Genomic DNA, 27,982 nt, shown 5'->3' with positions numbered 1-27,982 from the left:
GGCGAAGCATTAAATGAGTTTTTTGCTTCTGTCTTTACGAAAGAAACAAACTTTGTAGTGAATGAAACTTTGAAGAGCAGGTGTGCATCCTGAAATGGATAGAGATAGAGGAAGCTGATGTGCTGAAAATTTTGTCAAACATTAAGATTGACAAGTCGCCAGACCCGGACCAGATTTGTCCTCGGCTGCTTTGGGAAACGAAAAATGCAATTGCTTTGCCACTTGCGAAGATCTTTTCATCCTCGCTCTCCACTGGAGTTGTACCTGAGGACTGGAGTGAGGCAAATGTAATTCCTCTCTTCAAGAAAGGAAATAGGGAAATCCCCGGCAATTACAGACCAGTAAGTCTCACGTCTGTCTTCTGCAAGGTGTTAGAAAGGATTCTGAGGGATAGGATTTATGACCATCTGGAAGAGCATGGCTTGATTAAATGCAGTCAACACGGCTTTGTGAGGGGCAGGTCATGCCTCACAAACCTTATCGAGTTCTTTGAGGATGTGACTAGAAAAGTTGATGAGGGTTGAGCTGTGGATGTGGTGTATATGGACTTCAGCAAGGCATTTGATAAGGTTCCCCATGGTAGGCTCATTCAGCAGGTCAGGTGGAATGGGATTCAGGGGAACATAGCTGTCTGGATACAGAATTAGCTGGCCAACAGAAGACAGCGAGTGGTAGTAGAAGGAAAATAGTCTGCCTGGAAGACTGTGGTGAGTGGTGTTCCACAGGGCTCTGTCCTTGGGCCTCTACTGTTTGTAATTTTTATTAATGACTTGGATGAGGGGATTGAAGGATAGGTCAGCAAGTTTGCAGATGACACAAAGGTTGGAGGTGTTGTTGACAGTATAGAGGGCTGTTGTAGGCTGCAGCGGGACATTGACAGGATGCAGAGATGGGCTGAGAGGTGGCAGATGGAGTTCAACCTGGATAAATGCAAGGTGATGCATTTTGGAAGGTCGAATTTGAAAGCTGAGTACAGGATTAAGGATAGGATTCTTGGCGGTGTGGAGGAACAGTGGGATCTTGGTGTGCAGGTATGTAGATCCCTTAAAATGGCCATCCAAGTGGACAGGGTTGTTAAGAAAGCATATGGTGTTTTGGCTTTAATTAACAGGGGGATTGAGTTTAAGAGTCGTGAGATCTTGTTGCAGCTCTATAAAACTTTGGTTAGACTGCACTTGGAATACTGCATCCAGTTCTGGTCGCCCTATTATAGGAAAGATGTGGATGCTTTGGAGAGGGTTCAGAGGAGGTTTACCAGGATGCTGCCTGGACTGGAGGGCTTATCTTATGAGGGGACGTTGACTGAGCTCGGACTTTTTTCGTTGGAGAAAGGGAGGAGGAGAAGGGACCTAATTGACGTATACAAGATAATGAGAGGCATAGATCGAGTCAATAACCAGAGACTATTTCCCAGGGTAGGAATGACTAACATGAGGGGTCATAGTTTTAAGCTGGTTGGAGGAAAGTATAAAGGGGATGTCAGAGGCGGGTTCTTTACACAGAGAGTTGTGAGAGCATGGAATGCGTTGCCAGCAGCAGTTGTGGAGGCAGGGTCATTGGGGACATTTAAGAGACTCCTGGACATGCATATGGTCACAGAAATTTGAAGGTGCCTACATCGTGGGCTGAAGGGCCTGTTCTGTGCAGTACTGTTCTATGTTCTATGTTCTAATTCCACCAAGTTCCTCTTCTCCTGACTTACAGCACAGGTTATGCTAGAACTGGAGAGACCACAGCAGGAGTATTGTGTACAATTTTGGTCAACAGCCCACAGGGTTAGAAAGTATCTAAGAGAAAGTACAGAGGAAATTTATGAGGGTGTTGCTAGGAAGGGAAAATTTTATCCAGGAGGGAAGATGTTGGAAAGGCTGAGGTTGTTTTGCTTGGGACACAGGAGGTATTTAAAATAATGCAGGGCTAAATAGATTGGATTAGATGAATGTACAACTAGGTAAATAAGAAGACATAGATTTAAAGTAATTGGCAGAATGAACAGAAGGTCATGGAAGGGAAATTATTTTGTCCAGATGGCAATGGATATCAGGAACTCACTGTCTGAAAGGATTGTAGAGATGAAAACAATTACATTTTAAAAACATGTGTGTGCATGGACCTGAAGTGCTACAAAGGTATCAACCAAGAATAGGAACAAAGCTGGATTTCTGCCTGGTGACTGGCAAGAAGAGTCCAGACACAATGACCTCCTCTTGTACTGTAAATGTTCTGTTAGCACACCACAGTGAACAGCTTTCAAGGTTAATGTGGACTAGGAGGGGTGGGTAAATCCTCTTCATAATTTTAAAATACCCTATTAAGACACCTGAAGCACACCATTTTACCAAAGGATATGAATCTTACTCCTCAACCTTTCCTCAGAACTGAAAGACTTGATGTCCATAAGCACTGCTGATGCTGGAATTTTCTTTCAGAAAGAGGTCATTCTGAGCATCATGTGAGAGTCAGCTGACTGGAACAATCATCCATTTTCCTACTCTCCCATTGTCCTTATTACATGTGCTTCAAATATTAACTCATTTTCTTTTCCAAAAGCACAACATTTTGTCTCTACCTCTTGCTGTGGTCAATCATTTCATACTCCAATAATCCTTTGTGTAAAGATACTTCTAAGCTTTCCTCTTCAACAGAAACTTACCCCTTAAATTGTGCATTTAATTTTGTACACACCCCAGGTGCTTAACAACAAGGATTGCAATAAAATCGATGTTGGTATTTCTTTTGGACACTGAGACACAGGAGAGGAAAGTAAGAAAAATGATTGAAAGATTGGTCAAGTAGCATTTTAAAAGCAGAGACAGAGGCAAAGGGAGGCATCTACAGATGTTTGGACTGAGGCCAGTGGTTGAGTAATTGATACAATGTAGAAACCTCTCCTCAATATTCGAAACCATCCTATTAAATCTGCCTTCCCCATCCTGCTGTTGTGGGAACAGTCCCAGTTTCATCTGGTAAAAGCAAACTGAACCTGCTTACAACAATCAAGATGCAGCAAAGCTACATTCATGCAGACATTTGAACCTCAGGGGTTAATATTCAAACTGTCTTAGAACAGGTTTTCTTAGACAAACAGGAAAACAGCAGAGTACAGTGAAGGATGGATTATGTTTCTTCCAAATATCTGAGTATTATCTGCAAGGAATGTCTTTCCAGGTAACTAAACTCCTGGGAGAAAGTGAGGACTGCAGATGCTGGAGACCAGAGATGAAAAGTGTGGGGCTGGAAAAGCTCAGCAGGTCAGGCAGCATCTGAAGAGCAGGAGAATCGATGTTTCGGGCATAAGCCCTTCTTCAGGAATCCTGAAACGTCGATTCTCCTGCTTCTCGGATGCTGCCTGACCTGCTGAGCTTTTCCAGCACCACACTTTTCAACTAAACTCCTGGGACAATATTGACCATATGTAATTAATATACATGAGTGATTAATCAAATAAATATTGGCAGATGGATCAATTAACCACGATATAAAGTTAATGCTTAGGCAAATGGTCTCTCAATAAAAATGGCTTTTCCAAAAACGATCTGAGAGCAATTAAATCATGAGGTCTTATTTGTAAAATTTGTTGCTGAAGTTGTCAAACAAATGTGTGAAGAAGGATGGCTTTCCAGTCTTAGATACAAAGCTCACAGGAAAGAAACACCCACAGAGACCGCTTTGATCAAGTATTCCATACACTTCAACAACAAGTGCTTTGTGCTTACACATGGTATATTTTTGTGAACTGTAGAAGGAAGGAGGTTGACCCAACAATTGATCCAGTACTACGTACCTCATCAGTTACTTTGAATCTCTTCAGCAAGGCAACGAATTTCTGTTTAAAGTTTGGTTGCTAAGTGGGGAGAAGAGAAAAGGAAAGGGTGTGAACTGAGGCTGTGATTGTCTGTAGGATATAGCAAGTAGGATATAACTGGCTTGTAGACACTATGGGCTTCAGCACCAAGGTTTGGCACCTCCAAGTGACAGGTCATAGGGATAACTTCACTTTTCTAATTTCAGCCAAGTCTCTTGACCACTGAGACTCAATAGCTGGGAAGAGTGGAGGGAGCCTCACCCACGTAAGGAGGGTTCAATCCTGATTCACACGCTTTGCTTGATCAAAATAAATTGATCCAGGGAGATCAAAAGATGCCCCAAATAGAGAAAGAGGTTTTTTTGCCGCTGGTACTAACAGAGATGATATTCCCCTGTTCCCTGAAACCTTTCAAGCTGTACAGCTGTTCATTTGTACTGGATATACCGAATCCAGATGTAAGTTTCATGCATCCATTCACCACGCCTGAGCAGTGCAATAGAGAGAATCTGGAGATTTGCAATGGGTGACTGGTATAGATTGCTGGAGAGGACGGTGATATCTTTGATCTTTGGACAGCAAGGGTGAAAGTACTCCTCCCAATCTTTCCTCAAAACCAGGTCCACTCAGTGGTGTGTGTGTCTCTAGAGATGTACAGCATTGAAACAGACCCTTCGGTCCAACCTATCCACACTGACCAGATATCCCAACCCAATCTAATCCCACCTGCCAGCACCCGGCCCATATCCCTCCAAACCCTTCCTATTCATATACCCATCCAAATGCCTCTTAAATGTTGCAGTTGTACCAGCCTCCACCACATCCTCTGGCAGCTCATTCCATACACATACCACCCTCTGTGTAAAAAGGTTGCCCCTTAGGTCTCTTTTATATCTTTCCCCTCTCACCCTAAACCTATGCCCTCTAGTTCTGGACTCCCCCAACCCAGGGAAAAGACTTTGTCTATTTATCCTATCCATGCCCCTCATGATTTTATAAACCTCTATAAGGTCACCCCTCAGCCTCCGACGCTCCAGGGAAAACAGCCCCAGCCTGTTCAGTATCTCCCTATAGCTCAATTCCTCCAACCCTGGCAACATCCTTGTAAATCTTTTCTGAACCCTTTCAAGTTTCACAACATCTTTCCGATAGGAAGGAGACCAGAACTGCATGCAATTTTCGAACAGTGGCCTAACCAATGTCCTGTACAGCTGCAACATGACCTCCCAACTCCTGTACTCAATACACTGACCAATAAAAGAAAGCAGACCAAACGCCTTCTTAACTATCCTATCTACCTGCGACTCCACTTTCAAGGAGCTATGAACCTGCACGCCAAGGTCTCTTTGTTCAGCAACACTCCCTTGGACCTTACCGTTAAGTGTATAAGTCCTGCTTAAGATTTGCTTTCCCAAAATGCAGCACCTCGCATTTATCTAAATTAAACTCCATTTGCGACTTCTCTGCCTACTGGCCCATCTGGTCCAGATCCTGTTGTAATCTGAGGTAACCCTCCTCGCTGTCCACTACACCTCCAATTTTGGTATCATCTGCAAACTTACTATCTGTACCTCTTATACTCGCATCCAAATCATTGATGTAAATGACAAAAAGTAGAGGGCCCAGCACCGATCCTTGTGGCACTCCACTTGCCATTGGAAGTGAGTGGCATTGAACGGGTTGAGAGTTTACAATCTCGCTTCATCCTGATGAGGTGGTGGTGGTGATGAACAGCCATCAGTGACTTGTTTTGGTGGCCTTTCTAGCCCAAGCACTGAGCTACCCGTAAAGTGGAGGCTAAGTGTGGGGTTGTGTGTGATGAGGTGGGCTGGACTGGCTGTGTGAGGATGTAATGTGTATTTGTCTGTTAAAGTGATCAAAAACTGACCTGACTTTTCTGTGTGCTCTCCCCTTCCTTTGCCTTCCTTAGTGGCCACCACATAAGGTCAGTTACTCAGGGTCTTTCTGCCTTTACTGCAGCACTTCCATGAACAATAGCCATATCTTGGGTTTCTCAGATTCCACAGCTCAGGTTTGATTGGCAGGCTAGTTTCCACATCCTTAACCATCACCCTGACCCTGGTGGATCCAATGATGCCAGTCAAAGGCATGTGGGAATATTACACTGCACAAGTGCCATTACCCATGGAAGAAGACCAATTCCTGCCTTTCCTCATGCAAATTGATCACTGTTTCTTCCACTTTGTGCTGCTTTGGTGAAAATGTTCCAGCTGTGAGTTACCTTTCCTTTTAGGGAATATCTATCACAAAAGTTGACAGCTTCAGACTGAATGACATGTGCATAAATTTCTGATCAATGACCTGGCACAGCCCAAAACAAATAAGAGCAGAGTTATAGGTGACTCCATCCAAACCCAGAGCTGACCATTCCCAGTGATTTACTAGCAGTGCAAGTCCAGCTTTAACTAGCATTACCCGTGTCATTGAGGTAGTCCGGATCATTTTCCGTCGGGTCTTCTTGGTTTTTCTCAACTCATCATCTTCATCATAAAGATCCTAAACACAAAACAATGTCATTCTTATATAGAATTACACTAAGATTGCAGCATATCAATTGGTCATTTGGCCTCACTGGACCACGCTTGTCCAATATTTATATTACACTCAAACTTCCTCCCATCCTTCCTTACTTAAATCACTCAGCATAATCCTCTCGTCACTTGTCATTCAAGTCTTGATCCACCTTCTCCTTAAATGCATCTACTCCTACCCTCAGCGGTGATAGTGAGTTGCATATTCTCATTACTCTCTTGAGTAAAGAAAAGAAAACTTTCTGCAGTAGATTATTAGCCAATAGCTAAACATTCAGATCATGGATGAGTTCAACCTTGAGGAAATGACAGGATCAAAGTAATCCACACTTTCATCAATTACAGCACAGAAACACATACTCGTGTGTGCCCATGCCCACCTCAAGAACATAGAACATAGAAAAATACAGTGCAGTACAGGCCCTTCGGCCCTCGATGTTGCGCCGATCCAAGCCCACCTAACCTACACTAGCCCACTATCCTCCATATGCCTATCCAATGCCCATTTAAATACCCATAAAGAGGGAGAGTCCACCACTGCTACTGGCAGGGCATTCCATGAACTCACAACCCGCTGAGTAAAGAATCTACCCCTAATATCTGTCCTATACCAACCTCCCCTTAATTTAAAGCTGTGTCCCCTAGTAACAGCTGACTCCATATGCGGAAAAAGGTTCTCACTGTCAACCCTATCTAAACCCCTAATCATCTTGTACACCTCTATCAAATCTCCCCTAAACCTTCTTTTCTCCAATGAGAACAGCCCCAAGTGCCTCAGCCTTTCCTCATACGATCTTCCTACCATACCAGGCAACATCCTGGTAAACCTCCTCTGCACCCATTCCAGTGCCTCCACATCCTTCCTATAGTATGGCGACCAAAACTGTACACAATACTCCAGATGCGGCTGCACCAGAGTCTTATACAACTGCAACATGACCTCAGGACTCCGGAACTCAATTCCTCTACCAATAAAAGCCAGTACGCCATATGCCTTCTTCACAGCACTATTTACCTGGGTGGCAACTTTCAGAGATCTGTGTACATGGGCACCAAGATCCCTCTGCTCATCCACACTACCAAGTAGTCTACCATTAGCCCAGTAATCCATCTTCTTGTTACTCTTACCAAAGTGAATGACTTCACACTTAGCTACATTGAACTCCATTTGCCACCTTTCTGCACAGCTCTGCAGCTTATCTATATCCCGCTGTAACCTGCCACATCCTTCTTCGCTGTCCACCACTCCCCCGACTTTCGTATCATCCGCAAACTTGCTCACCCAACCTTCAAGCCCCTCCTCCAGGTCATTTATAAAAATGACAAACAGCAATGGTCCCAAAACAGATCCTTGCGGAACACCGCTAGTAACTGCGCTCCAAGATGAACCTTTACCATCAACTACTACCCTCTGTCTCCTTCCAGCCAGCCAATTCCTAATCCAAACCTCTAATGCGCCCTCAATGCCATACCTCCGTATTTTTTGCAGTGGCCTATCATGGTGTACCTTATCGAACGCCTTGCTAAAATCCATATACACCACATCTACTGCTTTACCCTCATCCACTTCCTTGGTCACCTTCTCAAAAAACTCAATAAGGTTTGTGAGGCACGACCTGCCCTTCACAAAACTATGCTGACTATTCTTGATCACATTATTCCTATCCAGATGTTCATAAATCCTATCCCTAACAATTCTCTCTAAGACTTTGCCCACAACAGAAGTGAGACTCACTGGCCTATAGTTACTAGGACTGTCCCTACTCCCCTTCTTGAACAAGGGGACCACATTCGCTATCCTCCAGTCTTCTGGCACTATTCCTGTAGACAATGACGACATAAAAATCAAGGCCAATGGCTCCGCTATCTCCTCCCTAGCTTCCCAAAGGATCCTAGGATAAATGCCATCAGGCCCAGGGGACTTATCTATTTTCACCCTTTCCAGTATTCCCCAGACCTCTTCCCTACATACCTCAAAGCCATCCATTCTAATCACTTGTGACTCAATATTCACATCAGCAACAATGATGTGAATATTGAGTGAATACTGACGAAAAGTATTGATTTAGTGTCTCTCCAATCTCCTCTGCCTCCACGCACAACTTCCCACTACTATCCTTGACTGGACCGATACCTACCCTAGTCATCCTTTTATTCCTGACATACCTATAGAAAGCCTTAGGGTTTTCCCTAATCCTACCAACCAAGGACTTTTCATGTCCCCTTCTCGCTGCTCTTAGCTCTCTCTTTAGATCTTTCCTGGCTACCTTATAACTCTCAATCGCCCCAACTGAACCTTCATGCGTCATCTTTACATAGGCCGCCCTCTTCCCTTTTACAAGGGATTCCAATTCCTTATTAAACCATGGCTCCCTCACAAGACCCTTTCCTCCCTGCCTGACAGGTACATACTTATCAAGGACACCCAATAGCTGCTCCTTGAACAAGCTCCACATATCATTTGTGTCCTTCCCTTGAAGCCTATTTTTCCAATCCACACATCCTAAGTCATGCCTCACCGCATCATAATTTCCCTGCCCCCCAGCTATAACTCCTGCCCTGCAGTGCACACTTATCCCTCTCCATCACTAGAGTAAAAGTCACCAAGTTGTGGTCACTGTCCCCGAAGTGCTCACCTACCTCCAAGTCTAACACCTGGCCTGGCTCATTACCTAGAACCAAATCCAGTATGGCCTCAGCTCTTGTTGGCCTGTCTACATATTGTGTCAGGAAACCCTCCTGCACACAGTGGACAAATCCGACCCATCTAACGAACTCGAGCTATAGCTTTCCCAGTCAATATCTGGGAAGTTAAAGTCCCCTATAACAACCACCCTACTACTTTTACTCTTCTCCTGAATCATCCTTGCAATACTTTCCTCTACGTCTCTTGGACTATTAGGAGGCCTGTAGAAAACTCCTAACAGGGTGACCTCACCTTTCCTATTTCTAACCTCAGCCCAAACTACCTCAGATGGCAAGTCTTCCTCCATCGTCCTTTCCACCGCTGTAATACTATCCTTGACAAGCAATGCCACACCTCCCCCTCTTTTACCCCCGCCTCTGACCCTACTAAAACATTTAAACCCTGGAACCTGCAATAGCCATTCCTGTCCCTGTTCTACCCACGTCTCTGTAATAGCCACAACATCGAAGTCCCAGGTACCAACCCACGCTGCAAGTTCACCTACCTTATTTCTTATACTTCTGGCATTGAAGTATACACACTTCAAGCCACCTTCCTGTTTACAGGCACCCTACTTCGAGATCGATGCCTTGTTCCTAACCTCCCTACACTCAAGGTCCTGTACCCTAAAGCTACAGTCCAGGTTCCCATGCCCCTGCAGAGAGTGATCTTATCAGGGTTTCCCTCCCTTTGCTCTTTACCATGTAAATATTCCCCATTCAAGTATTTCTGCAACTCCTTTAGAAAATGATTGATGAATCTGCTTCCATTATCCTTACAGAGAATGTGTATAGAAAGATTTCTCAGATGACCTCTGGTCATATTCCCATTGTCTAAAGTCTGTTTCCTCTGGCTACAAACCCTCCTATCACTGAAAACAATTTCTCCTTACTTGTCTTGATTTTTAAAAGCGGAGGTTGATTAAATGAGTAATTGGGGACAGGGGGTAGTCAAAGCAATTTCAAAAAACAAGTGACATGACAGAAGTAAAGAAGCTATCAGGAATCCTACTTCAGGCATGGTAGCTCATGCCAAATACATAACAAGTGTGTAGCTTAAACCAGAACAGAGAAATAATTACCAGGTCAATAAATCATCGCTGCTGAGGGACCGGTTATAGTATACAGCCCAAATAAGACTTTGATTAACAAATACACAGAATGCAAGGAATAAATTAAGTGAGCAGCAGGCACAAATTAAAATTGGAGAATACAATATATTAGCCACCGCTGAGACATGGCTACAGGATGGTCAGGTTTGGGAACTAAATATACCACATATAAGGTTCACAGGACTGACAGAGTAAATAGTAGGGGAGGTTCAGCAAATTTAAGAGATTTGAAATAAAATCACTTCAAATAAGGGAGAAGATAATGAGAGTAAAATATCCAGTGGAGACCTGGTCGGAAATGGTAGGCCCCTGAGGAGTGTTATCGAACAGAGAGATCTAAGGGCGCAGATAAAGTGGAGTCACAGGTAGACGGGGTGGTGAAGAAGGCGTTTGGCATGCTTGCGTTCAGGAGTACAGGAGTTAAGATGTATGTTACTGTTGTACAAGACATTGGTGAGGCCACATTTGGAATACTGAACACAATCTGACTGCCTTGCTATAGGAAGGATATTATTAAACCGGAAAGGGGGCAAAAAGATGCACCAAGACTTGACAGTTTGAGCTATAAGGAGAGGCTGGATAGGCTGGGATGTTATTGACTTGAGCCTAGGAGGCTGAGGAGTGACATCCTGGAGATTTGTAAGATTAGGGAGAGCATGGAAAGCCAAGGTCTTTTCACTGGGGTGGGGAGTCCTAAACTAGAGAACATAGATTTGAAGTGGGAGAGGCAAGATTTAAAAGGGATTTAAAGGTAACTTTTCATGCAGAGGGTGGTGCGTATATGGAATAAGCTGCCAGAGGAAGTGAAATAGGCCGGTACAATAACAATATTTAAAAGACATTGGGCACAAATACATGGATTAGAAAAGGTTTCGAGGAATATGGGTCAAATGCAGGCAAGTGGGAATGGTTCAGTTTGGGAAACTTGGTTGGCATGGATGAGTTGGACTGAAAGGTCTGTTTCTGTGCTGCATGACTCCACGTCTCTATAATTCTGCCAGTTATGGAATGAGCAGCCAGTTTGTAAAATTGTACCAAGTGGCTGCCTCCTTTTCCAGAAAACTGGCTATGAATCAAGGTGGAATAACTTTAATGGAGCTAGCCAACACGAGGCAGGATGGGAGTCTGGTTGATCAACCCTGGTGTCCAAGCAGGGGAAATAGTGAGACGAGAGGAGAGGAATTCCCTGCTCAGAAATCAGCCATAGCTGATAGCTTTGGGAGCCTTTTACGAGCAGGCAGGCAGCAGTTATCATGATGGAAAGGTGGTGTTTCCTGGAACTGGTTCCCTGGCTGGGACCCATGAGATTGTGATGAGAATGTTTCTCCACTGAAAACACACATGCAACGAGAGAATTCTCCATACCTGGCTGGGAGTTGCATCATCACTGCCTTCCTGCTCCGAGGAAAAACTGTCGTCTTCATCCTCAGAGTAATTATCAATGTCTGGAGAACGATCTGCAATAGGTTGAAGAAGATCTTCTTCAGAACAGAGCAAGAAATAAGCTGGTTTTCACCTAATGCACAATATAACAACACGATGACTGACAGGGAAGAAAGGGAAACTCCATCTGACATGTAGAGCAGGTGCTGGGTAAATTACTCCCTCTCAGTGCGGGGTGAATTACTCCCTCTCAGTGCTGGGTGAATCACCCCCTCTCAGTGCTGGGTGAATTACTCCCTCTCAGTGCGGGGTGAATTACTGTCTCTCAGTGTTGGGTGAATTACTCCCTCTCAGTGCTGGGTGAATTACTCCCTCTCAGTGCGGGGTGAATTACTGTCTCTCAGTGCTGGGTGAATTACTCCCTCTCAGTGCGGGGTGAATTACTGTCTCTCAGTGTTGGGTGAATTACTCCCTCTCAGTGCTAGGTAAATTACTCCCTCTCAGTGCGGGGTGAATTACTCCCTCTCAGTGCTGGGTAAATTACTCCCTCTCAGTGCTGGGTGAATTACTCCCTCTCAGTGCTGGGTAAATTACTCCCTCTCAGTGCGGGGTGAATTACTCCCTCTCAGTGCTGGGTAAATTACTCCCTCTCAGTGCGGGGTGAATTACTCCCTCTCAGTGCGGGGTGAATTACTCCCTCTCAGTGCTGGGTAAATTACTCCCTCTCAGTGCGGGGTGAATTACTCCCTCTCAGTGCGGGGTGAATTACTCCCTCTCAGTGCGGGGTGAATTACTCCCTCTCAGTGCGGGGTGAATTACTCCCTCTCAGTGCTGGGTAAATTACTCCCTCTCAGTGCTGGGTGAATTACTCCCTCTCAGTGCGGGGTGAATTACTGTCTCTCAGTGTTGGGTGAATTACTCCCTCTCAGTGCTGGGTGAATTACTCCCTCTCAGTGCGGGGTGAATTACTGTCTCTCAGTGCGGGGTGAATTACTGTCTCTCAGTGTTGGGTGAATTACTCCCTCTCAGTGCTGGGTAAATTACTCCCTCTCAGTGCTGGGTGAATTACTCCCTCTCAGTGCGGGGTGAATTACTCCCTCTCAGTGCGGGGTGAATTACTCCCTCTCAGTGTTGGGTGAATTACTCCCTCTCAGTGCTGGGTAAATTACTCCCTCTCAGTGCGGGGTGAATTACTCCCTCTCAGTGCTGGGTAAATTACTCCCTCTCAGTGCGGGGTGAATTACTCCCTCTCAGTGCGGGGTGAATTACTCCCTCTCAGTGCTGGGTGAATTACTCCCTCTCAGTGCTGGGTAAATTACTCCCTCTCAGTGCGGGGTGAATTACTCCAACTCAGTGCTGGGTAAACAATACACTCTCAGTGCTGGGCGAATTACTCTCTTTCAGCGCTGGGTGAATTACGAGGTTAAAAACAATGACTGCAGATGCTGGAAACCAGATTCTGGATTAGTGGTGCTGGAAGAGCACAGCAGTTCAGGTAGCATCCAGGTAGCTTCGAAATTGACGTTTCGGGCAAAAGCCCTTCATCAGGAATAAAGGCAGTGAGCCTGAAGCGTGGAGAGATAAGCTAGAGGAGGGTGGGGGTGGGGAGAGAGTAGCATAGAGTACAATGGGTGAGTAGGAGAGGGGATGAAGGTGATAGGTCAGGGAGGAGGGTGGAGTGGATAGGTGGAAAAGGAGATAGGCAGGTAGGACAAGTCCGGACAAGTCATGGGGACAGTTACTGAGCTGGAAGTTTAGAATTAGGGTGAGGTGGGGGAAGGGGAAATGAGGAAACTGTTGAAGTCCACATTGATGCCCTGGGGTTGAAGTGTTCCGAGGCGGAAGATGAGGCGTTCTTCCTCCAGGCATCTGGTGGTGAGGGAGCGGCGGTGAAGGAGGCCCAGGACCTCCATGTCCTCGGCAGAATGGGAGGGGGAGTTGAAATGTTGGGCCACAGGGCAGTGTGGTTGATTGGTGCGGGTGTCCTGGAGATGTTCCCTAAAGCGCTCTGCTAGGAGGCGCCCAGTCTCCCCAATATAGAGGAGACCTCATCGGGAGCAACGGATACAATAAATGATATTGGTGGATGTGCGGGTAAAACTTTGATGGATGTGGAAGGCTCCTTTAGGGCCTTGGATAGAGGTGAAGGAGGAGGTGTGGGCGCAGGTTTTACAATTCCTGCGGTGGCAGGGGAAAGTGCCAGGATTGGAGGGTGGATTGTTTGGGGGCGTGGACCTGACCAGGTAGTCACGGAGGGAACGGTCTTTGCGGAAGGCGAAAGGGGTGGAGAGGGAAATATATCCCTGGTAGTGGGGTCTGTTTGGAGGTGGCGGAAATGTCGGCGGATGATTTGATTTATGCGAAGGTTGGTAGGGTGGAAGGTGAGCACTAGGGGCGTTCTGTCCTTGTTACGGTTGGAGGGGTGGGGTCTGAGGGCAGAGGTGCGGGATGTAGACGAGATGCGTTGGAGGGCATCTTTAACCACGTGGGAAGGGAAATTGCGGTCTCTAAAGAAGGAGGCCATCTGGTGTGTCCTATGGTGGAACTGGTCTTCCTGGGAGCAGATCCGGCGGAGGCGGAGGAATTGGGAATATGGGATGGCATTTTTGCAACAGATAGGGTGGGAAGAGGTGTAATCCAGGTAGCTGTGGGAGTCGGTGGGTTTGTAAAAAATGTCAGTGTCAAGTCGGTCGTCATTAATGGAGATGGAGAGGTCCAGGAAGGGGAGGGAGGTGTCAGAGATGGTCCAGGTAAATTTAAGGTCAGGGTGGAATGTGTTGGTGAAGTGGATGAATTGCTCAACCTCCTCGCGGGAGCACGAGGTGGCGCCAATGCAGTCACCAATGTAGCGGAGGAAGAGGTGGGGAGTGGTGCCGGTGTAATTACGGAAGATCAACTGCTCTACGTAGCCAACAAAGAGACAGGCATAGCTGGGTGGATTACTCTTTCTCAGTGTTGGGTGAATGAATGTCTCTCACTACTCAGTGACTTATAGTCTCATCACTGCCTGAATTACTGTCTCTTAGTTCGTGGTGAATTACCAGTTCTCAGTGCTGGGTGATTACTCTCTCTCAGCGCTGGGTGAATTACTCCCTCTCATTGCTAAGTGAATTACTCTCTCTCAGTGCTGGGTGAATTACTCTGTATCAGCGGTGAGTGAATTACTCTCTCGGTGCTGGGTGATTTACTCTCTCTCAGTGCAGGGTGAATTACTCTCTCTCAGTGCGGGGTAAATTACTCTCTCTCAGCACTGGGAGAACTACCCTCTCTCAGTGCTGGGTGAATTACTCTCTCTCAGTGCTGGGTGAATTACTATCTCTCAGTACTGGGTGAATTACTCTTTCCCAGTGCTAGGTGAATTATTGTCTCTCAGTACTTGGCGAATTACTGTCTTATCACTGGGTTAATTATTGTCTCTCAGTGCTGGGTGAGTTACACTCTGTCAGTACGAGGTGAATTATCATCTCACCACTGGGTGAATTACTCTCTTTCCATGCTGCACGAAATACTCCCACACATTGGTGGGCGAATTCCTCTCTCTCAGTGCTGGGTGATTTACTGTCTCTCCGTGCTGGGTAAATTACACCCTCTCAGCGCTGGGTGAATCACAGTCTCTCAGCGCTGGGTGAATTACTCTCTCTCAGTGCTGGGTCAATTACTCTCTCTCAGTGCTGGGTGAATTACTCTCTCTCAGTACTGGATGAATTACTGTCTCTCAGTGCTGGGTGAATTACTCTTTCTCAGTGCTGGGTGATTACTCTCTCTCAGTGCTGAGTGAATTACTCTCTCAGTGTTGGGTGAATTACTCTCTCTCAGCGCTGGGTGAATTACTCCTTCTCATTGCTAAGTGAATTACTCTCTCTCAGTGCTGGGTGAATTACTCTGTATCAGCGGTGAGTGAATTACTCTCTCGGTGCTGGTTGATTTACTCTCTCTCAGTGCTGGGTGAATTACTCTCTCTCAGTGCTGGGCGAATTACTCTCTCAGTGCTGGGTGAATTACTCTTTCTCAGTGCTGGGTTAATTAGTATCTCTCAGTACTCGGTGAATTACCGTCTCATCACTGGGTGAACTACTGTCTCTCAGTGCTGGGTGAATTACTCTCTCTCAGTGTAAGCTGAATTACTCTCTGCCACTGCTGGGTGAATTATTCTCCCTCAGTGCTGAGTGATTTACTGTCTCTCAGCACTGGGTGAATTACCCTCTCTCAGTGCTGGGCAAATTACTCTCTCAGTGCTGTCTGAACTAATCTCTCTCAGTACTTTCTCTTACTGATCTCTCAATTACTTTCTCTCAGTACTAGGTGAATTATCGTCTGATCACTGGGTGAACGACTGTCTCTCAGTGCTGTCTGAATTACTCTCTGCCACTGCTGGGTGAATTCCTCTCTCAGGGCTCTCTGAACCTCTCTCTCAGTACCAGGTGAATAATTTGCTATCAGTGCTGGGTAAATTACTCTCTCTCAGTGTTGGGTGAATTACTCTCTCATCACTGTGTGAATTACTCTCTCGGTGTGGGGTGAATTACTCTCTCTCAGTGCTGGGTGATTTACTCTTTCTCAGTGTTGGGTGAATGAATGTCTCTCACTACTCAGTGACTTACAGTCTCATCACTGCCTGAATTACTGTCTCTCAGTTCGTGGTGAATTACCAGTTCTCAGTGCTGGGTGATTACTCTCTCTCAGCGCTGACTGAATTACTCTCTCTCAGTGTTGGGTGAATTACTCTCTCTCAGTGCTGGGTGAATTACTCTGTCAGTGCAGGGTGAATTACTCTCTCTCAGTGCGGGGTAAATTACACTCTCTCAGTGTTGGGTGAATTACTCTCTCGGTGCTGGGTGATTTACTCTCTCTCAGTGCAGGGTGAATTACTCTCTCTCAGTGCTGGGTGAATTACTCTCTCGGTGCTGGGTGATTTACTCTCTCTCAGTGCTGGGTGATTACTCTCTCTCAGCGTTGACTGAATTACTCTCTCTCAGTGCAGGGTGAATTACTCTCTCTCAGTGCTGGGTGAATTACTCTGTATCAGCGGTGAGTGAATTACTCTCTCGGTGCTGGGTGATTTACTCTCTCTCAGTGCTAGGTGAATTACTCCCTCTCAGTGCTGGGTGAATTACTCCCTCTCAGTGCTGGGTGAATTACACTCTCTCAGTGCTGGGTGAATCACTATCTCTCAGCACTGGGTGAATTATTCTCTCTCAGTGCTGGGTGAATTACTCTCTCTCAGTTTGTTGGGTGTTTATTATAGGCCCCCCAAGAGCAGCAGAGATGTGGAGAAACAGATTGGGAAACAGATTTTGGAAAGGTGCAGAAGCCACAGGGTCGTAGTCATGGGCGACTTCAACTTCCCAAATATTGATTGGAAGCTCTTTAGATCAAGTAGATTGGATGGGGCAGTGTTTGTGCAGTGTGTCCAGGAAGCTTTTCTAACGCAGTATGTAGATTGTCCAACCAGAGGGGAGGCCATATTGGATTTGGTACTCGGTAACGAACCGGGACAAGTGGTGGGCTTGTTAGTGGGTGAACATTTTGGTGATGCCGACCACAATTCTGTGACTTTCACCTTGGTTATGGAGAGAGATAGGTGCGCACAACAAGGAAGTTTTTACAATTGGGGGAAGGGAAATTACGATGCTGTAAGACAGGATTTGAGGAGCATACGTTGGGAGCATAGGCTGTCAGGGAAGGATGTGGTGGAAATGTGGGACTTTTTCAAGGAGCAGATACGACGTGTCCTTGATATGTATGTACCGATCAGGCAGGAAAGAAATGGTCGTGTGAGGGAGCCTTGGTTGACGAGGGAGGTTGAATGTCTAGTAAAGAGGAAGAAGGAGGCTTACATAAGGTTGAGGAAACAAGGTTCAGACAGAGCAGTGGAGGGATACAGGATAGCCAGAAGGGACCTGAAGAAAGGGATTAGGAGAGCTAAGAGAGGGCATGAAAAATCCCTGGCGGATAGGATGAAGGATAACCCCAAGGCATTCTATGCGTATGTGAGAAACCTGAGAATGACGAGAACGAGGGTAGGTCCGATCAAGGACAGTGGTGGGAGACTGTGTATTGAGTCGGAAGAGATAGGAGAGGTCTTGAACAAGTACTTCTCTTCAGTATTTACGAACGAGAGGGACCGTATTGTTGAAGAGGAGAGTGTGAAACGGACTGATAAGCTAGAAGAGATACCTGTTAGGAAGGAAGATGTGTTGGACATTTTGAACAACTTGAGGATAGACAAGTCCCCCGGGCCTGACGGGATATATCCTAGGATTATGTGGGAAGCAAGAGAGGAAATTGCAGTACCGTTGGCAATGATCTTCTCGTCTTCACTGGCAACTGGGGTGGTACCAGGGGACTGGAGAGTAGCGAATGTTGTGCCCCTGTTCAAAAAAGGGAATAGGGATAACCCCGGGAATTACAGGCCAGTTAGTCTTACTTCTGTGGTAGGCAAAGTAATGGAAAGGGTACTGAGGGATAGGATTTACGAGTATCTGGAAAGACACTGCTTGATTAGGGACAGCCAGCACGGATTTGTGAAGGGTAGGTCTTGCCTTACAAGTCTTATTGAATTCTTCGAGGAGGTGACCAAGCATGTGGATGAGGGTAGAGCAGTGGATGTAGTGTACATGGATTTTAGTAAGGCATTTGATAAGGTTCCCCATGGTAGGCTTATGTGGAAAGTCAGGAGGCATGGGATAGAGGGAAATTTGGCCAATTGGATAGAAAACTGGCTAACCGGTCGAAGGCAGAGAGTGGTGATAGATGGTAAATATTCAGCCTGGAGCCCAGTTACAAGTGGAGTTCCGCAGGGATCAGTTCTGGGTCCTCTGCTGTTTGTAATTTTTATTAATGACTTAGATGAGGGAGTCGAAGGGTGGGTCAGTAAATTTGCAGATGATACGAAGATAGGTGGAGTTGTGGACAGTGAGGAGGGCTGTTGTCGGCTGCAGAGGGACTTAGATATGATGCAGAGCTGGGCTGAGGAGTGGCAGATGGAGTTCAACCCTGCCAAGTGTGAGGTTGTCCATTTTGGAAGAACAAATAAGAATGCGGAATACAGGGTTAATGGTAGGGTTCTTGGTCAGGTGGAGGAACAGAGGGATCTTGGGGTCTATGTACATAGATCTTTGAAGGTTGCCACTCAGGTGGATAGAGTTTGTAAGAAGGCCTATGGAGTATTATCGTTCATTAGCAGAGGGATTGAATTCAAGAGTCGTGAGGTGATGTTGCAGCTGTACAGGACTTTGGTTAGGCCACATTTGGAGTACTGTGTGCAGTTCTGGTCGCCTCACTTTAGGAAAGATGTGGAAGCTTTGGAGAGGGTGCAGAGAAGATTTACCAGGATGTTGCCTGGAATGGAGAGTAGGTCGTACGAGGATAGGTTGAGAGTTCTCGGCCTTTTCTCGTTGGAACGGCGAAGGATGAGGGGTGACTTGATAGAGGTTTATAAGATGATCAGAGGAATAGATAGAGTAGACAGTCAGAAACTTTTTCCCCGGGTACAACAGAGTGTTACAAGGGGACGTAAATTTAAGGTGAAGGGTGGAAGGTATAGGGGAGATGTCAGGGGTGGGTTCTTTACCCAGAGAGTGGTGGGGGCATGGAATGCGCTGCCCGAGGGAGTGGTAGAGTCAGATTCATTGGCGACCTTTAAGCGGCATTTGGATAGGTACATGGATGGGTGCTTAATCTAGGATAGAAGTTCGGCACAACATCGTGGGCCGAAGGGCCTGTTCTGTGCTGTATTGTTCTATGTTCTATGTTCTATTACTCTCTCTCAGTACTGGATGAATTACTGTCTCTCAGTGCTGGGTGAACTGCTCTCTCAGTACTGGATGAATTACTCCCAGTCGTGGGTGAATTACTCTCTCTCAGTGCTAGGTGAATTATTGTCTCTCAGTACTTGGCGAATTACTGTCTTATCACTGGGTTAATTATTGTCTCTCAGTGCTGGGTGAGTTACACTCTGTCAGTACGAGGTGAATTATCATCTCACTACTGGGTGAATTACTCTCTCACTGCTGTCTGAACTACTCTCTCTCAGTACCAGGTGAATAATTTGCTATCAGTGCTGGGTAAATTACTCTCTCTCAGTGTTGGGTGAATTACTCTCTCATCACTGTATGAATTACTCTCTCAGTGCGGGGTGAATTACTCTCTCTTACTGCTGGGTGAATTACTCTCTCAGCGCTGTGTGAATTACTCTCTCAGTGCGGGGTGAATTACTCTCTCTTACTGCTGGGTGAATTACTCTCTCAGCGCTGTGTGAATTACTCTTTCTCAGTGCTGAGTGAATTACTCTTTCTCAGTGCTGGGTTAATTAGTATCTCTCAGTACTCGGTGAATTACCGTCTCATCACTGGGTGAACTACTGTCTCTCAGTGCTGGGTGAATTACTCTCTCTCAGTGTAAGCTGAATTACTCTCTGCCACTGCTGGGTGAATTATTCTCCCTCAGTGCTGAGTGATTTACTGTCTCTCAGCACTGGGTGAATTACCCTCTCTCAGTGCTGGGCAAATTACTCTCTCAGTGCTGTCTGAACTAATCTCTCTCAGTACTTTCTCTTACTGATCTCTCAATTACTTTCTCTCAGTACTAGGTGAATTATCGTCTGATCACTGGGTGAACGACTGTCTCTCAGTGCTGTCTGAATTACTCTCTGCCACTGCTGGGTGAATTCCTCTCTCAGGGCTCTCTGAACCTCTCTCTCAGTACCAGGTGAATAATTTGCTATCAGTGCTGGGTAAATTACTCTCTCTCAGTGTTGGGTGAATTACTCTCTCATCACTGTGTGAATTACTCTCTCGGTGTGGGGTGAATTACTCTCTCTCAGTGCTGGGTGATTTACTCTTTCTCAGTGTTGGGTGAATGAATGTCTCTCACTACTCAGTGACTTACAGTCTCATCACTGCCTGAATTACTGTCTCTCAGTTCGTGGTGAATTACCAGTTCTCAGTGCTGGGTGATTACTCTCTCTCAGCGCTGACTGAATTACTCTCTCTCAGTGTTGGGTGAATTACTCTCTCTCAGTGCTGGGTGAATTACTCTGTCAGTGCAGGGTGAATTACTCTCTCTCAGTGCGGGGTAAATTACACTCTCTCAGTGTTGGGTGAATTACTCTCTCGGTGCTGGGTGATTTACTCTCTCTCAGTGCAGGGTGAATTACTCTCTCTCAGTGCTGGGTGAATTACTCTCTCGGTGCTGGGTGATTTACTCTCTCTCAGTGCTGGGTGATTACTCTCTCTCAGCGTTGACTGAATTTCTCTCTCTCAGTGCAGGGTGAATTACTCTCTCTCAGTGCTGGGTGAATTACTCTGTATCAGCGGTGAGTGAATTACTCTCTCGGTGCTGGGTGATTTACTCTCTCTCAGTGCTAGGTGAATTACTCCCTCTCAGTGCTGGGTGAATTACACTCTCTCAGTGCTGGGTGATTTACTCTCTCTCAGTGCTAGGTGAATTACTCCCTCTCAGTGCTGGGTGAATTACTCCCTCTCAGTGCTGGGTGATTTACTCTCTCTCAGTGCTAGGTGAATTACTCCCTCTCAGTGCTGGGTGAATTACTCCCTCTCAGTGCTGGGTGAATTACACTCTCTCAGTGCTGGGTGAATCACTATCTCTCAGCACTGGGTGAATTATTCTCTCTCAGTGTTGGGTGAATTACTCTCTCTCAGTTTTGGGTGCATTACTCTCTCTCAGTACTGGATGAATTACTGTCTCTCAGTGCTGGGTGAACTGCTCTCTCAGTACCGGATGAATTACTCTCTCCCAGTGTTGGGTGATATACCATCTCTCAGTACTGGGTGAATTACTCAGTCTCAGTGCTGGGTGAATTACTCTCTCTCAGTGTTGGGTGATTTACCATCTCTCAGTACTGGGTGAATTACTCTGTCTTAGTGCTGAGTGAATTACTCTCTCTCAGTACTCAGTGAATTACTGTCGCACGAATGGATGCATTACTTTCTCTCAGTGCTGGGTAATTTACTCTCTCTCAATGCTGGGTGAATTAGTCTCTCTCAGTGTGAGGTGAATTACCCTCTCTCAATAGTAGGCAAAATACCATCACATTACTGGGTGAATTACTCTCTCTCATTGCTGGGTGATTTACCGTCTCTCAGTGCTGGGTGAATTACCCCCTCATTGCTGGATGGATTACTCTTTCAGTGCTGGGTGTATTACTCTCTCTCAGTACTGGGTGAATTACTCTCTCTCTCTCTGCGCTGGGCGAATTACTCTCTCTCTGTGCTGGGTGACTTACCATCTCTCAGTGATGGGTGAATTACTCTCTCTCAGTACTGGGTGAATTACTCTCTCTCAGTACTAGGTGAATTACTCTCTCACTCTGCGCTGGGTGAATTGCTCTCTCTCAGTACTCAGTGAATTACTGTCTCACGACTGGATGCATTACTTTCTCTCAGTACTGGGTGATTTACCATCTCTCAGTGCTGGGTGAATTACATTCTCTCAGTGCTGGGAGATTTACCGTCTTTCGGTGTTGGGTGAATTACCCCCTCATTGCTGGGTGAATTACTCTCTCAGTGCTGTGTGAACTACTCTCTCTCTGTGCTGGGTGAATTACTCTCCCTCAATGCTGGGTGAATTACTCTTTCTCAGTGCTGGGTGAATTACTCTCTCTCAGTGCTGGGTGAATTACTCTCTCTCTCTGCGCTGGGTGAATTACTCTCTCTCAGTGCTGGATGAATTCCTCTCTCTCAGTGCTGGGTGAATTACTCTCTCTCTCTCTGCGCTGGGTGAATTACTCTCTCTCGGTGCTGGGTGAATTACTCTCTCTCTCTCTGCGCTGGGTGAATTACTCTCTCTCAGTGCTGGGTGAATTACTCTTTCTCTCTCTGCGCTGGGTGAATTACTCTCTCTCAGTACTGGGTGAATTACTCTCTTTCAGTGCTGGGTGAATTACTCTCTCTCTCTCTGCGCTGGGTGAATTACTCTCTCTCAGTGCTGGGTGAATTACTCTCTCTCTCTCTGCGCTGGGTGAATTACTCTCTCTCAATACTCAGTGAATTACTGTCTCACAACCTGATGCATTACTTTCTCTCAGTGCTGGGTGATTTACCATCTCTCAGTACTGGGTGAATTACACTCTCATTGCTGGGTGGATTACTCTCTCAGTGTTGGGTTAATTACTCTCTCTCAGTACTGGGTTAATTACTCTCTCTCAGTGCTGGGTGAATTCCTCTCTCTCACTGCTGGGTGATTTACCATCTCTCAGTGCTGGGTGAATTACACTCTCATTGCTGGGTGGATTACTCTCTCAGTGTTGGGTTAATTACTCTCTCTCAGTGCTGGATGAATTCCTCTCTCTCACTGCTGGGTGATTTACCATCTCTCAGTACTTGGTGAATTACTCTCTCTCAGTGCTGGGTGAATTACTCTCTCTCTGCGCTGGGTGAATTACTCTCTCTCAGTGCTGGATGAATTCCTCTCTCTCAGTGCTGGGTGAATTACTCTCTCTCAGTGCTGGGTGAATTACTCTCTCTCTCTCTGCGCTGGGTGAATTACTCTCTCTCAGTGCTGGGTGAATTACTCTCTCTCAGTGCTGGGTGAATTACTCTTTCTCTCTCTGCGCTGGGTGAATTACTCTCTCTCAGTACTGGGTGAATTACTCTCTCTCAGTGCTGGGTGAATTACTCTTTCTCTCTCTGCGCTGGGTGAATTACTCTCTCTCAGTACTGGGTGAATTACTCTCTCTCAGTGCTGGGTGAATTACTCTCTCTCTCTCTGCGCTGGGTGAATTACTCTCTCTCAATACTCAGTGAATTACTGTCTCACAACCTGATGCATTACTTTCTCTCAGTGCTGGGTGATTTACCATCTCTCAGTACTGGGTGAATTACACTCTCATTGCTGGGTGGATTACTCTCTCAGTGTTGGGTTAATTACTCTCTCTCAGTACTGGGTTAATTACTCTCTCTCAGTGCTGGGTGAATTCCTCTCTCTCACTGCTGGGTGATTTACCATCTCTCAGTGCTGGGTGAATTACACTCTCATTGCTGGGTGGATTACTCTCTCAGTGTTGGGTTAATTACTCTCTCTCAGTGCTGGATGAATTCCTCTCTCTCACTGCTGGGTGATTTACCATCTCTCAGTACTTGGTGAATTACTCTCTCTCAGTGCTGGGTGAATTACTCTCTCTCTGCGCTGGGTGAATTACTCTCTCTCAGTGCTGGATGAATTCCTCTCTCTCAGTGCTGGGTGAATTACTCTCTCTCAGTGCTGGGTGAATTACTCTCTCTCTCTCTGCGCTGGGTGAATTACTCTCTCTCAGTGCTGGGTGAATTACTCTCTCTCTCTCTCTGCGCTGGGTGAATTACTCTCTCAGCGCTGTGTGAATTACTCTCTCAGTGCGGGGTGAATTACTCTCTCTTACTGCTGGGTGAATTACTCTCTCAGCGCTGTGTGAATTACTCTTTCTCAGTGCTGAGTGAATTACTCTTTCTCAGTGCTGGGTTAATTAGTATCTCTCAGTACTCGGTGAATTACCGTCTCATCACTGGGTGAACTACTGTCTCTCAGTGCTGGGTGAATTACTCTCTCTCAGTGTAAGCTGAATTACTCTCTGCCACTGCTGGGTGAATTATTCTCCCTCAGTGCTGAGTGATTTACTGTCTCTCAGCACTGGGTGAATTACCCTCTCTCAGTGCTGGGCAAATTACTCTCTCAGTGCTGTCTGAACTAATCTCTCTCAGTACTTTCTCTTACTGATCTCTCAATTACTTTCTCTCAGTACTAGGTGAATTATCGTCTGATCACTGGGTGAACGACTGTCTCTCAGTGCTGTCTGAATTACTCTCTGCCACTGCTGGGTGAATTCCTCTCTCAGGGCTCTCTGAACCTCTCTCTCAGTACCAGGTGAATAATTTGCTATCAGTGCTGGGTAAATTACTCTCTCTCAGTGTTGGGTGAATTACTCTCTCATCACTGTGTGAATTACTCTCTCGGTGTGGGGTGAATTACTCTCTCTCAGTGCTGGGTGATTTACTCTTTCTCAGTGTTGGGTGAATGAATGTCTCTCACTACTCAGTGACTTACAGTCTCATCACTGCCTGAATTACTGTCTCTCAGTTCGTGGTGAATTACCAGTTCTCAGTGCTGGGTGATTACTCTCTCTCAGCGCTGACTGAATTACTCTCTCTCAGTGTTGGGTGAATTACTCTCTCTCAGTGCTGGGTGAATTACTCTGTCAGTGCAGGGTGAATTACTCTCTCTCAGTGCGGGGTAAATTACACTCTCTCAGTGTTGGGTGAATTACTCTCTCGGTGCTGGGTGATTTACTCTCTCTCAGTGCAGGGTGAATTACTCTCTCTCAGTGCTGGGTGAATTACTCTCTCGGTGCTGGGTGATTTACTCTCTCTCAGTGCTGGGTGATTACTCTCTCTCAGCGTTGACTGAATTTCTCTCTCTCAGTGCAGGGTGAATTACTCTCTCTCAGTGCTGGGTGAATTACTCTGTATCAGCGGTGAGTGAATTACTCTCTCGGTGCTGGGTGATTTACTCTCTCTCAGTGCTAGGTGAATTACTCCCTCTCAGTGCTGGGTGAATTACACTCTCTCAGTGCTGGGTGATTTACTCTCTCTCAGTGCTAGGTGAATTACTCCCTCTCAGTGCTGGGTGAATTACTCCCTCTCAGTGCTGGGTGATTTACTCTCTCTCAGTGCTAGGTGAATTACTCCCTCTCAGTGCTGGGTGAATTACTCCCTCTCAGTGCTGGGTGAATTACACTCTCTCAGTGCTGGGTGAATCACTATCTCTCAGCACTGGGTGAATTATTCTCTCTCAGTGTTGGGTGAATTACTCTCTCTCAGTTTTGGGTGCATTACTCTCTCTCAGTACTGGATGAATTACTGTCTCTCAGTGCTGGGTGAACTGCTCTCTCAGTACCGGATGAATTACTCTCTCCCAGTGTTGGGTGATATACCATCTCTCAGTACTGGGTGAATTACTCAGTCTCAGTGCTGGGTGAATTACTCTCTCTCAGTGTTGGGTGATTTACCATCTCTCAGTACTGGGTGAATTACTCTGTCTTAGTGCTGAGTGAATTACTCTCTCTCAGTACTCAGTGAATTACTGTCGCACGAATGGATGCATTACTTTCTCTCAGTGCTGGGTAATTTACTCTCTCTCAATGCTGGGTGAATTAGTCTCTCTCAGTGTGAGGTGAATTACCCTCTCTCAATAGTAGGCAAAATACCATCACATTACTGGGTGAATTACTCTCTCTCATTGCTGGGTGATTTACCGTCTCTCAGTGCTGGGTGAATTACCCCCTCATTGCTGGATGGATTACTCTTTCAGTGCTGGGTGTATTACTCTCTCTCAGTACTGGGTGAATTACTCTCTCTCTCTCTGCGCTGGGCGAATTACTCTCTCTCTGTGCTGGGTGACTTACCATCTCTCAGTGATGGGTGAATTACTCTCTCTCAGTACTGGGTGAATTACTCTCTCTCAGTACTAGGTGAATTACTCTCTCACTCTGCGCTGGGTGAATTGCTCTCTCTCAGTACTCAGTGAATTACTGTCTCACGACTGGATGCATTACTTTCTCTCAGTACTGGGTGATTTACCATCTCTCAGTGCTGGGTGAATTACATTCTCTCAGTGCTGGGAGATTTACCGTCTTTCGGTGTTGGGTGAATTACCCCCTCATTGCTGGGTGAATTACTCTCTCAGTGCTGTGTGAACTACTCTCTCTCTGTGCTGGGTGAATTACTCTCCCTCAATGCTGGGTGAATTACTCTTTCTCAGTGCTGGGTGAATTACTCTCTCTCAGTGCTGGGTGAATTACTCTCTCTCTCTGCGCTGGGTGAATTACTCTCTCTCAGTGCTGGATGAATTCCTCTCTCTCAGTGCTGGGTGAATTACTCTCTCTCTCTCTGCGCTGGGTGAATTACTCTCTCTCGGTGCTGGGTGAATTACTCTCTCTCTCTCTGCGCTGGGTGAATTACTCTCTCTCAGTGCTGGGTGAATTACTCTTTCTCTCTCTGCGCTGGGTGAATTACTCTCTCTCAGTACTGGGTGAATTACTCTCTTTCAGTGCTGGGTGAATTACTCTCTCTCTCTCTGCGCTGGGTGAATTACTCTCTCTCAGTGCTGGGTGAATTACTCTCTCTCTCTCTGCGCTGGGTGAATTACTCTCTCTCAATACTCAGTGAATTACTGTCTCACAACCTGATGCATTACTTTCTCTCAGTGCTGGGTGATTTACCATCTCTCAGTACTGGGTGAATTACACTCTCATTGCTGGGTGGATTACTCTCTCAGTGTTGGGTTAATTACTCTCTCTCAGTACTGGGTTAATTACTCTCTCTCAGTGCTGGGTGAATTCCTCTCTCTCACTGCTGGGTGATTTACCATCTCTCAGTGCTGGGTGAATTACACTCTCATTGCTGGGTGGATTACTCTCTCAGTGTTGGGTTAATTACTCTCTCTCAGTGCTGGATGAATTCCTCTCTCTCACTGCTGGGTGATTTACCATCTCTCAGTACTTGGTGAATTACTCTCTCTCAGTGCTGGGTGAATTACTCTCTCTCTGCGCTGGGTGAATTACTCTCTCTCAGTGCTGGATGAATTCCTCTCTCTCAGTGCTGGGTGAATTACTCTCTCTCAGTGCTGGGTGAATTACTCTCTCTCTCTCTGCGCTGGGTGAATTACTCTCTCTCAGTGCTGGGTGAATTACTCTCTCTCAGTGCTGGGTGAATTACTCTTTCTCTCTCTGCGCTGGGTGAATTACTCTCTCTCAGTACTGGGTGAATTACTCTCTCTCAGTGCTGGGTGAATTACTCTTTCTCTCTCTGCGCTGGGTGAATTACTCTCTCTCAGTACTGGGTGAATTACTCTCTCTCAGTGCTGGGTGAATTACTCTCTCTCTCTCTGCGCTGGGTGAATTACTCTCTCTCAATACTCAGTGAATTACTGTCTCACAACCTGATGCATTACTTTCTCTCAGTGCTGGGTGATTTACCATCTCTCAGTACTGGGTGAATTACACTCTCATTGCTGGGTGGATTACTCTCTCAGTGTTGGGTTAATTACTCTCTCTCAGTACTGGGTTAATTACTCTCTCTCAGTGCTGGGTGAATTCCTCTCTCTCACTGCTGGGTGATTTACCATCTCTCAGTGCTGGGTGAATTACACTCTCATTGCTGGGTGGATTACTCTCTCAGTGTTGGGTTAATTACTCTCTCTCAGTGCTGGATGAATTCCTCTCTCTCACTGCTGGGTGATTTACCATCTCTCAGTACTTGGTGAATTACTCTCTCTCAGTGCTGGGTGAATTACTCTCTCTCTGCGCTGGGTGAATTACTCTCTCTCAGTGCTGGATGAATTCCTCTCTCTCAGTGCTGGGTGAATTACTCTCTCTCAGTGCTGGGTGAATTACTCTCTCTCTCTCTGCGCTGGGTGAATTACTCTCTCTCAGTGCTGGGTGAATTACTCTCTCT

At 46.2% G+C, this 27,982-nt stretch overlaps 1 protein-coding gene across 3 annotated transcripts in view; it reads right to left on the bottom strand.

The window, feature by feature from the left end:
* The window catches only part of LOC140455247 (phosphofurin acidic cluster sorting protein 2-like), a 580,263-nt gene that overhangs the window by 179,539 nt on the left and 372,742 nt on the right, over positions 1-27,982 (bottom strand). For 2 of the 3 annotated variants that reach the window (XR_011952804.1, XM_072549975.1), the window contains exons 6-8: positions 11,520-11,611; positions 6,242-6,322; positions 3,785-3,844 (exon numbers count right to left, since the gene is read on the bottom strand). Coding sequence is in view for 2 of the 3 variants with exons in the window: in XM_072549975.1 (XP_072406076.1) it covers positions 3,785-3,844; positions 6,242-6,322; positions 11,520-11,611 (233 nt within the window). In the remaining variant the exon portion in view is untranslated. The remainder of the gene's footprint in view (positions 1-3,784; positions 3,845-6,241; positions 6,323-11,519; positions 11,612-27,982) is intronic. The other variant, XM_072549988.1, reaches the window with a different exon arrangement.

This window comes from Chiloscyllium punctatum, chromosome 3 (assembly GCF_047496795.1).
Source record: "Chiloscyllium punctatum isolate Juve2018m chromosome 3, sChiPun1.3, whole genome shotgun sequence".
Lineage (NCBI taxonomy): Eukaryota > Metazoa > Chordata > Chondrichthyes > Orectolobiformes > Hemiscylliidae > Chiloscyllium > Chiloscyllium punctatum.
The sequence above is the reverse complement of the archived record's forward strand: the minus strand, read 5'-3'. Positions and strand labels throughout refer to the sequence as shown.